We start from the raw sequence: 12,222 nt of genomic DNA on the forward strand, positions 1-12,222 counted from the left end.
ATACGGAACGACATCATTGTCTGCTCCCCTTCTAACAAAACAAGCAATCAAATCAACATTTCGCTCCGCATTCATCTTCGTAACACAAAGCGCAGAGAGGGGAGGTGACCTCCGCATGCCACGGTTGTCAATCAGAAATAAGAATAATAGAGAAGGGGGTTAGAGTGGGTGTGGCTTCTTCAAAACTGATCCCAGATGATCATCAGTTTCACTGCTCTTCTTTCTCCCCCCCCCCGCCGCCGCCGTCGTCCCCGTTTGCCTTCATCTCCTCCTGCTTGTCTCGTTACGTTACATCATCGCCCATAGCCATCTTGACTCTGTATGGCGACCCTCGGCGGGCCCTGCCCTCACCCACGGAGCGGACAGAGATAAATGGAGCAGGAGGGGAGAGGCAAAAGCGGAGGAAAGACAAAGTGATGTGATTGGAGGGAAAACGCAGCCTGTTTTTCAGCGGTTCACCTAATGACTCTATCACGCTGCCTCTCCTTTCATTCCCAGGGCCCCCATCTCATGATGTCAACGCATGTTTACATGAGGTGAAGGTTTGTGTGAGTAACTGTTACCTCTGTGCCTGTTGGTCGTTTTGTCGAACATGAGCATAGCGTCGTCGACCTGGAGAAACAAAGCAGAGAAGACATGAGCTTGGACATCGTAACCCTCGCACATCGTTACCCAGCATGGGGTGCCATTGTCCCTCTTCAGCAAAAGGGTAAGAAGGGAAAACAGATGGAGAGGGCGGACGGGGGACAAAGGACCGGGAGGGCTGACAGGTGGAGGCGACTGCGAGGAGAGGACCGATGAAGAAAGGCGGCAAAAGTTAAATAAAATGAAAATGGATGCATCAGAATTAAATCAGGAGGGGTTGGAAGAAACTCTTCCCCGTTTGTCTTTCTTTCGCTTCACTTCTCATAAACTTTGTCCAGCTCTCTCCCAGCTCGTTCTTTCCCTCTCGTTTGTCCGCCCGCACAGCCTTTCTATCCCTCCCTGCAAAGTTTACCATTCCCATGGAGACTCTGTAAAGAATTTCAATTAGAAGAGCTCGTACCCCCTCCCCTCCTTTCTACCGCACGACTCATTTTACTGAATAAAATGGAGATGGAGAGTAAAGGGGGCTAGAAAACAAGACTGACCGAATGTGAAAGAAGGAGAAAAATCAGGGGATGGTTTCAAAAAAATCGGTCGAGGATAAAGTTGGGTTGAAGTGTGGAAATACTGTTAGAGAAGATTGTGAATTTTAAAATGCAAAGCAAAGTGATTCAGGGCCTTTGTCAGCACGCTCCTCTTTTATTCTCCCTCCTCTCTTTCCTTTTTGCACTCACTCCACTGCCCTATTCATATTCTACCTCCTCCTCCCCTTGCCTCCCTCACTCCCTCCCTCCCTCCCTCACTTGTCCTTCACCAGCAGGAAAGTTTGCAGCTTCTCCCGGCGATCCAATGGCATAAGGAGAAGGAGCACAGAGAAGCCAAACAACTGGGCAAAATCAAACTTTTCCGTCTTCCGAGTGTGCGGCGCAGCGCGGACACGTGCCGAGTGTGACCACACGGCTATTTCCATGTGTCAACATCAGGTGAAACTCAAGCCGGTGTAACATGAGCAGCAGAGGCCTCTGGATGATCCAGCCGTCCAATTTCAGGCACTTATCTCACATGAAAAACAAGACATGCTCGCTTTCAGGTGGATGAGCACACGCGGGATCAAGGTTGCTCTAACAACCTTCCTGACTGTGTGTTCTCTGTCAAAGTATAACCTGATCACACACACACACACCCACCCACCCACACACACACACATACCCACACCCTCACACGCACGACACACATGCGCATACAGAGTTCCTCCCAACCTCTATCTCTGTCCTTCATTCAGTTTTTATCCTCCCCCCATTACCATCTCTCATGTCTTCCGCCCTTCCGGTTGTCCAAACTCAATGACACAGCGGAGAGCTGTGGGGACGCGACATAGGTAGCTGCATGCTAACATGCTAATCATCTGTGACTGTGTAGAACGCACAGGCAGGTTTATCCCTTTAGGTTTTAATCTATTTCCTATGCTTTAAATCTTTTATTGTTTTGTGTTTTATAAATATATCTGGGTGGTTACAGAAACAGAAAAATCAGGGGGGGGGTGTTTCATGTAAATCATTACCAGGTCAAACCTTCAGTGTAGAAGCTCTCACTTAGGGAATAAGATTCAGTGTTAGTCGTTTTGGCCAGTATGGCTAAGGTGTTCAAAATTGTTTAAAAATTAAACTCAGAGAAAGCCCAGAGAATTAAAAGGCAATTTAAAAGCAATTTGTTTTCATGACTTTTTGAGGAGTCTCATACGGACTGCAAGAGAGAGTACGATTTTCAGTAGATAATACGAAGGTTGAACAGAGTACTGCACAGTGATGTGACTGCCGCTAAATAAGCTAATCCTTAAACAGTGTGTGTGTTGTTTTCTATGGGTTCATTGAAAACATGAGCCACAAATAGTAAAAAAGTCTACCCATATTCTGGAAAACATTCATTATTGTACTCCCAACAATATGGCTCTATTGAAAACATGTATGAAACAACACAGTCACAAAATCGTAATACCTGCCAGAAACAATTAGCTTAAGCACTTTGCAGTCCAAACAGTTCTTTGTGGTACTGATACCAAGCACAGTGGCCCTCCAATTACAATACATCTACCATATCTATAGTGCATTAATCCCCTTTTAAAAGCTTCAAAGGATCTGTATTCTACAGTATAATCACTGAAACTGTTTGCATAATCCTTGCTTGGCTAACTGCTAATGCAATTTCTTATTGGAGGTCTAAAGTGCACTAATGTAATCATTTTTGTCTTTATAAAGCTAAAACAGTTTTATAGTAAGTGGGGTTGGGCAGTTGAAAACTTTAGAAAAATTGGATATTGGAAATCAGCATCAAAAATGTTCAGTCCATCTCCAGTTACATTGCTGCTACTCGTTAATCTATTCAAACTCAGATAGCTAAACATGCGTGCTCTTTATTTGAAGGTTATAGATGAAAATAAGACAAAAATGTTAATTTCCATCAGCTAAATGCGTGCAAGTTCTGGACATTGCCAGAACCACTGCTGTCAGTGCATCATCTTATGCACCTTTTCCTCCTTTATAAAGAGAAATCGGATTCAGGAAATTAGCTGCTTTCAATTCAAATCGTCACAAGAACAGATAGCCTTGCCTTTAGCATTAGCGGGATTTGCTATTTGTCATGTAGAAAAGTAAACATAACATGCACAACAATGCTAATGTGCTTTAGTTAAAGATTTGCAGGACTGTAACCTCTATATCAGGTGTGTGACCTCTAAGCATTGCCTAAAAAAACGCTGCTCTTATGGCTTCATGTTTCTATTTCTTCTTGTACTATAATATACACCTTAAAGAGAAATCAAACTCATTGAAAAAAATTTCACACGGTCAAAGTTTTACCCAATACTGGATGCTGGAAAACAGTACATAGCATTGGCAGCGTGTATGAAGATACAGCAATGAAACGCTATGTTTGTGGCTTTCGACATTTATGTAAATAATGACAATAATAAAAAAGATATTCTAAAGTACAAAAAAAGCTAGTGCTTCAAGTAAAGGTCTGCAGGCATGTAAAGCACTCAATCATGTGTGCGAGCTCAGACTACACCCAAAACCAATCAGAAAGTTGCTCTCACGATGTCCTCTTCCGAGGGTGCCGTAAAACAATCTGATTGCATAGCAGTGGGAGTCTGAGATTGGTGCAGCAGCAGCAGGAGCAGCAGCAGCACAGTCACTAGTTATTCTGGAGAGTAGAAAAGTTAAGCCGTATTCTCAAATTCTGGCTTCCCAGACGTACAGAAACAAGGGTCAACCAAGATCCTGAGCAGCCTTTCGAGCCCAGGCTTAAAAATACTCCATTGCCATCGAAGCGTACGGCTATTGTCCAAAGAACAAGTGTTTGCTGACAAGTCCATTAAACTTTTCTGAGAGATTATGAAAGGTGGCATTCACATTTTTCCCCCCGCTGTCTCTTCACATCTCCCTCTTTGGTTTTCGCTCTGGCTCTCCGGCCATCTCTTTCTAAACAGGCCAGCAGACAAAGTGCTCAGTCAAGCCTTCTAATCGCCAGCTCACATGGGTGAGCGGAGTCCCAACTTTTTTCCCCCCGCCCGTCTGCCACGAACGTGATGCATTTTCTGTCTTATCCACTTCTTTCTTTGGTTAAAGCTCTGACATATCCACTCATTTTGCTGTAGGAGTTAAAAAAAAAAAAGAAAAAGGAAAAAAAAAGCTGGACTGGGGGTTGGGGTTTAAATGAGTCTTTCCTTGTCAGGTAGCCTAGTTTTAGGTATGCAGAGTGGAGAAGGTAGGATAAAGAGGTATGAAAACAGGAATTCCCTGGCTTTACCAGAACTAGAAGCTATGTGAGCAAAAGATCTGAAATGCTAATTATGAAATGGTCTGATGGTTAGCACCAGTTTAAAACACATCTGGGTCGTCAATAAGTTCTATTTTTAGCTTCAGCCAAAAAGCAGAGGACTGTTCTTGGCCGAGGGGGGATTTCAAGACCTCCACCTCAGGTTCCGGATGAATTTTTCAAACAAACATGCTTGTTACAGTCTTCTTGGCCTGGCAACGTTCACCAACGTTGCCAGCTCTCAGGAGCTGAGACTTGTTCAGGTGGAAAACCTGCATAAGCAGACACCTTCACCTCTTCGGTTTGGTCGAAAACGGCAAAAAAAATATATACAAAAATCAACGTCAACACGCACTCGCATGAAGTTTGCTTTGAGATGTGTTGCTGCAAAAAAAAAATAAATCCCAGCGAGAATCAAAGAGTTGCGTCAAAACGCGTAGTGCATTCTGTGTTTTTCTTGCGAGGCAGAGCCACGGTATAAAAAAATAAACAGGACACTGGGCTCTGTAACATCTAAACCTGCACCTTGCAGCCCGGCTCAGATAATAAACAAGGAATACTTCTTGCTCAGCGGGAATGCGCTGTGGGATTGCCGCTATCCGTGATGCGGCTCTGCTCTCACATGTCCAAACAGTCCAAATATTCCCTCGTCCCCGCGGAGGGACTGTTGTCTTAGATATGAGTGTGTGTAATCACCGAGGAAAACTGATTCAGCACACAACCGCAAACTGCCATTTTAGAAAAGCTCATCCGTGTCAGCACGGCCTACCTGAACGGGTGTGATGGTCACACGTGGAATCTGCATCCGTGACTAATAATTAAGGCGTTTAAATTTGAACCAGCACCTGAAATATGGTAATAGCGCAGGCATGAGTCAGAGGCCAAAAGAGAGAGACAGAGAGAGATAGAAAAAGCCCAGCCAGACACAAGACAGAAGGAGCTTCACGCTGTTAATTTCTTCCAACCCATTAGGCCAACAACCTAAAGCGGTGCTCATTTTCAGACTGTCCTGCTCACCGACAGCAGCACAGGCGCACACTTAATGTTTGTGACAACTGGATCAGTGCCTGTGAGCCCCACTGTCTGTCTGTGTCTCCACAAATGTATGCAAGCTCGCCTCCCTCTGCAGCCATGACGATGACACCACTGTCACACCGTCATGTGCGCACACACACATCTTCCAGTTCATGCAATTGCACACTTCTCACTCTTTTTTTTTTTTGGTAAGGGATGAGGGGGGGGTAAAAATACACTGGATTACAGCAGGACAATGGGCGAAGGCAGGTCACCACAGCAACAAGCAGAGAGGGGCAGGAGCAGGCTGTTTGTGTGGAGTGGGATGGTGTCTGAAGAACTGATTTTTGGGGGGACAAGGAGGAGCACGGCACAGCTGTTGTTTTTGATAAGTTAGTACAACTCAGCGTAACTCAAAATGCAATGCATTAAGACTAGATTTTATGTATTTTTGTCTTTTAACAGTTACTTATGCTCCTCACCATCTCAGCATCCCTCCCTTTTTCTCTGCCCTTCAACCTTCCCAGAGATCCCCTTCCTCTGTCTCCATGGGGGGCTACTTCTTCCCTTTCAGTCCCCTGCCATCTCTCTCTCTTCTGTTCCCCTCCTGCTCTCTTCCTCCCTCTCCCCCGGCCACTCATCTGTCTCCACAGCATGGGCTTCTTTGACCAAATTTCATTCAAAGAGGCTACAGAAGGACAAACACCGAGGCTGAACCCCCCCCCCCCAGGCAATTTGATTGGAAATGAGCAAAACAGCAAAACAAAGGCGGCGAGCGAATGAACACTTTTGAGTTAGGGCAGTGGCAGATTAGCAAAAACACCAATGAATGCAGAGTCAGGTTTAGTGTCAACCAGCGCTTTCGGTTTCTGCTCCTAATTTTTCAAAGGAAACTCTTTGGAGCAGAAAAGGTTTGCAGAAATCTGGGGTTGCCCAGAGGCACCTGATCTTCTGTAGGGCGAACCTTCACATGTGTGAGAGTACACGGAAAGCCTGCAGTCTAATTTGATTTAGCAACAAATAAAAGCTGAAATGCTTCTTTTAAAAAAGCGCCATGAGTCGTCCACGGGACGCTAACGCCTCAGCTAAGAACATAACTGGCAAAAAGGCAAGAGAAAAAAAATGAATGAAAAGTTCAGAATAAATGACAAAAATAATGATGAGACCATTTATTTTAAACCTTTTTTCTTAGAGAAAAAAGGTTTAAGCAGTGTTAGCTAAGCTGGCTAACGGCTAGCCAAACGAGAAGAAAACAAATAACGTTATTTGTAAAATGAGTGTCCAAAAAATGAGTTGCAAATGAGACAGAATATGACTTGAACATGTGTTTTACTGGACATAATTCCCCTGCTCCTGCATATAAAAATGCATAGATATTCTTTGTTAGCTGTAGCAAAAAGTAGTCAGAACACATCAGAGTAAAAGAGAAGACAAACAAATTTTGCTTATTAGCTGATGGATGTTTGTAATCCCAATTGGAAATAAAACTTTTATTTTCTGTTCATTTGATCACATGACTGATAAATCTAATATCTACCCGACTAATTACGATTTCACAAGCTACATAACTTTCAGGCTGACAAATTTGCAAAGCAAGTGTTGTGTGAGAGAAACTGCCTTCTTCATACGTCTCTGCATGCAAGCCTTGCATGCAAATGTGTGTTACTCTCGCCCCTTCCGACGTCCTCGCAGATTCAGCGCGGAAGTCAGACAGCGACTGTGTATGCCCAACTCATTCCGTGCAAATAACCAATGGGTAGAGTATTAATTCCTCAACTCTAACTACAAAACAACAAAGCAGCAAAAAATGTAGCAGCAAGGGCAATGGTATGAAAAATAAAACTATCTTGAACTCCATTCAGATGTTTGCCTCCATGAAGGATAACATGGCCTGAACACAGCATGTTTGTAAAAACTCACCTTTCCAAACTGGTCAAAGTATTGCTTCACATCTTCGATGGTTGTGTTGACTGAAAGTCCTCCGACAAAGATCTTCTTTGTCCTGGTCACAAGCTGGAAAGACAATCAGAACGAGAAGACGTCCTTCATGAGACACAGACTGTACGTTGGCAGGTGTCACGTTTCTGTTCAAGGATTTGCCTGCTAGTTCTACGGGTTTGACGTGTGCTCAGCTCTGCGTCCGTTCATGTATGAATCCTATGAATTTATGAGGAAGCAGGAACTACCATGCATCTGTGTCATTTCAGGAGTCAGGTCAGGGGTCAGGGAGCAGAGAATGTGGTCACGGTGTCAGGCTGAACAAGTGAACTGCAGCTCTTTTCTGGTCACGGGCCCGAGTCTTATCCCAGCCAACCAGGATGTAGGGATTAGGGGTGATATATGACATCATCACCTCGCTGTTAACTCATCTGTGAGGGGGCACTCACCTTAGGCTGAGCCCGGCGGGGAAACGCCACCTTTGGGTCGATCTGCGGGGGAAAGATTTAAACCCAGTTATGAACGCTGGTGGAGCAGACATAAAATTAAATATTGATGGATTATTTTAAAGTACAGCGTAAAGCACTGAAGTGATAACCCTTCCCCTCCTGGGTTTGCTGTTTGTGTTTTATAGGGCTTTTCATTTATGTTTAGGCTTAATTACATTGTTTAAAGATCTGCCTCCCACTGAGTTACAGCTCATCCAATTTAATGACAAAATGTCAAAATGAATAAAAGATACCAAAAGCTGCATTAAGAATTACATTCCTGCCCCAAACAAAAAGCAACAACATTATTAACTATCAAACCAAGCCTGTCTGGTCATGTGTGAAAAGTAAGTTTGCTGTGGACAAACAGGAAAAACAAACAAACAACGAAAAATCTAGATGATCTTCAAAGCTATAGGGACAATATTCTGTGGACTGAGCATTTTAGTTCATTAACATCATACTGACAGTCAAACGTGGTGGCGGTCACATGCTGGTCGGCGAGTCTACAACTGAATGCCTCAAAAAAAGCTAAATGAAGGTTCAGGATTGGCCTAGTCAAAGTGCTGGGCTTTCATCTGACTGAGATATTGTGGCATGACCTTAAACAGGCTGAATTTGTAAAAAAAAAAAAAATAAATAAATATATGAGCAATTAAACAGTTCTGCACAGAAGAGTAGGCCAAAACCTGTTCGATGGCAGCTATTGTTGCCCAGGACGGTAACAACAGTTAGCAGATTTAGAGGGTTGATTACTTTTTCTCACGTGATCAGATTGTTTGGGATAGTTTTTTTTCATTTACAAAATGAAATCCTTATTATAAAGAAGTTTATTTCTACTTCTGAGTTTATCTTTGATGTTAAAATTTGTTTCAAAATCTAAAACTTTTAATGTGGCGACAAAGCAAAAACGAGAAGAAATCTTCTTGAAAGCAAATCAAATCTTCACAGCTCGGTATTAACACAAGAAATGCAAACGATAATGTGGCAAACTGTCAGGGCTTTGACCTCACCCACCATGAAAATCTTTTATTTATGCAGCAAAGTCACTAAGTCTGGATCTGCTCTATATTCTGTTCAGAAGCAGCAAATTCTTGCAGCGGTAAATAAAAACCAGAATTAGTCACAACACACAAGTTTGTAAATCTGACTACTTGTGAAGAAGCACTAAAGTCCTGAAATAGAATGTATGCTAATCTGTGAATATGTATAGTAGCCCCTTGTTTATGCAAGCCCCCACAAATCCAAACCCAGCAGCCACACAAACAGTCAACAGGAACAAATTAGTCAGCGAGGTAACAATTCATACTTTCTCCAAATTTTCTGCTGGGACTCGGCCGGACCGCCACCAAGAAGACAAAGCGGAGCGGCCTGAGATCTAAAATGAGCATTTAATATTCGGAATACATTTAAGATGAATGTGGGTTTTTTTTTCTAAGTCTCACAAATCCTGACAACCACCATTTTGGATTAGTCAGATTTGACTGTATCCAGAGTCCCCTCCCCCCCCGACTCCACTGGAATGTCTCAGCAGTGGTCAAGGTTGCAGATAAAATTAGAAATAAATGAGCTTTGAATGTGCTGGCATTTTAATAATGTTAAATATGCAAAGCCTGGCCTGGCATTTTATATTTGCGCGGAATCTCGTGTTATTCGCACTCATGCCAGCTGAGAGAGATGATTTTAGGTCACAGGACCTTGTAGTGTATAATAGTCTTAGGGGTTTCCATCTATGTCGCATTAATTGGATCTGTGAAGCAAAGCCTCTTGTGTCTCACATGGCCGCTATTAGGTGTATTGAATTGCGATTGGCATCTACAGTCTGCCCAACATCCAAAAATAATTAGATATAACGTGAACAATATAGGCATTATTAAATAGGTTCCTCATTTGACGTTTCTGAAAAGAACCTTTTATCTCTTTACAGTGATAATTGCTCGCTTCTGATGGCAAATACATCCTTTGAGAGCCTTTAAGTGCTTCAGATTTACCAGCACTCGGAGAGCACAACGCCGTGTAACCAAGATGCAGCTGCAGCGCCCTTGAAAGGGATTGCAGAAGGACTTTGCACCTTGAAGTGGGACGCAAAGATGAGAAGAGTCATGTCACCTCCAGCTGGTCTGAGCACAAAGAGGAAGGTGACAGAAGCCGACGGCGACAAACGGCAAACAGCAGCACGACGACGGAGCGAGGTCACAAAAAAAAAAAGAGGCAACAAAGCAGTTTATTATAGTATCCGAGATAAATGTAACATGATAGATCGGTGTGACTGAGATGGTCTTTAAACACCATGCAGGAAAAAATTATTACTCGTACTCAATCAGTGCAGAGCAGAGTACAGAGCACCTGCACTCCAAAAAAAAAAAAAAAAAAAAAAAAATATATATATATATATATATATATATATATATATATCTATATATATATATATATATATATATATATATATATATATATATATATATATAACAAAAATTTCCAGAATGAAACAAATGCAAAAAGACAAATATGTTTATATATTTATTTTCGGTGCAAAGTTGGAGGCATGTTCCTGGGTTTAGTCTGACCAGGAAGTGACTTATAAGCCTCTGGTGTCGAAATCAGCCCACCTGCTCTTAAATGGTCAGACATGACTAGAAAAGTAAAGCCGCCTGAGGCCATGAGAGGCAGAGACATGGACCCACCATAGGCTGACAGCGATCAAAAGCCGAATCACATTTGACACAAAAATAAATCACAAAAAAAAAAAGTAGGGGAAAAAAAAAACAACAAAAAAGCCCCGCTTGTTTGACTTGTTTTTGTGATTTTTTGTGTCTGCATGACATTTGTCAAATATCTGGATTAGCTTTGACACCAAATATGTTTTATTGACTAAAATCATTGAACATATCACATCACAATCCACCAATTTTTACTGGAGAGATGTCAAATACTCGAAAATGAAGGAAATCGCGTTAAATGAACACATTAAAGCGGAAGACTTTTTTTTTTTCAAGTAAAGCATCCACATCAGCAAAAAAAATGTTTTTGTTTTGGTCAAATCTAAAATAGAATCTAACAAGGATCACAGGCATATAGTTTTGGGAAGTATCTGTTTTAGTGGATTATACATCTGTCAAATTACTCTTTCAGTTTCGCTGATTAGGGTCAGCGATTGGCCCCTTAGAAACTAAAAATTAGACACTTTTCCAGTAAATCGTCAATAACTCAGAACTACCAGGTTGCACTGAAATGAACACTGTTGAATGAGGAAGATAAGAGATTATGCTTCTTTTTTTTTAGCAATAGTATGTTTGCAGATAAAAATAAGAAAAAACAAAACACGTAAAGCCATTTTCAAGGAAAGCTATATGTGTCCTGTGTCACAAAACAATTATAAAGTCCAGTTATTACTATCATGTTCCATATTGCACGTCATGAAACATGCTGGGATCAGTAGATGTTAGAAATATCCCAGTGGAGTATCTGCTTATTCTAAACTAAATGAGCTTGTGGGGAAAAATCTTGTGATATTGTGCATTTTTACATCATTAGGCATGTGACAAACCAGGTAAGTTTGTTTATGAATTTGTCTTGTAGAGGACTAAACGAGGCATTTCTTCATTATTTATAGATAGCACCATCCCAAACCATCCCGTGAGGTTTTTACTGTTTTTGCATTTTTCATTGACCCAAAGAGAAACACCTCTGTTACGTCTGTATTGTTTCATTCATGTCATGCATTTATTCTTCGTAGATTTATCATCCTAAGCATGTTTACATTCTTTTACATTTGCTCAGAAAGTAGAAAAAGGAAAATATTTGCCATTACGTTTAGTTCCCAAACTGAGTCGGGTAAAAACAGCATGGGCAAGTCAGAGCTTTAACAAATCATCGCTGAGCCAAAAAATCTCCAATGTAGCCGGAAATTAAACAGAAATCGAGAAACAAGACCTTCAGAAAAGCTGGAAAATCTGCATCGGCCAGTAAAAGCCTGATTGATGCAAATCTACGTCATAAGAATAGTTTTGCTACCAAATATCACATTCTTGAGAATCCTGTCTGACAGAGTAATATCAGGTAGCATTTATTACGCTCATGTGACATGTACATATTTTATATTTCCCATTTGACCAAGCACCTGTAAACTCGTACACTAACAAACACCCCAATGTGATGGTTACCAGCTACTCTAGGTTAGACCTAAAGCAACGTCTGCAATAATGACACTACAGCTACAATCATGCCATGCTGTTAAAAATAATCATTCCACTTGAGTAGAAAAACACAGAATGCATCTAAGATCCAATTTCTACATCTGGCTGTTCTCTGAGGGAGGCAAAAAATAAATAAATAAATAAAATAAAATAAATGAAAACTAAAGCATCTGTCAGAGTGGCGGATT

The 12,222-nt window shown here is 41.7% G+C and overlaps 1 protein-coding gene across 2 annotated transcripts in view; it reads right to left on the reverse strand.

Moving 5' to 3' along the window:
- LOC129358164 (RNA-binding protein Musashi homolog 1) overlaps positions 1-12,222 on the reverse strand; it is a 32,362-nt gene that overhangs the window by 9,388 nt on the left and 10,752 nt on the right. For both annotated transcript variants that reach the window (XM_055027034.1, XM_055027035.1), the window contains 3 exons: positions 7,800-7,841; positions 7,333-7,425; positions 564-612 (listed from right to left, as the gene is read on the reverse strand). In XM_055027034.1, the coding sequence (XP_054883009.1) occupies positions 564-612; positions 7,333-7,425; positions 7,800-7,841 (184 nt within the window). The remainder of the gene's footprint in view (positions 1-563; positions 613-7,332; positions 7,426-7,799; positions 7,842-12,222) is intronic.

The sequence above is a fragment of the Poeciliopsis prolifica genome, unplaced genomic scaffold (genome assembly GCF_027474105.1).
Source record: "Poeciliopsis prolifica strain line A6 unplaced genomic scaffold, Auburn_PproV2 SCAFFOLD003, whole genome shotgun sequence".
Lineage (NCBI taxonomy): Eukaryota > Metazoa > Chordata > Actinopteri > Cyprinodontiformes > Poeciliidae > Poeciliopsis > Poeciliopsis prolifica.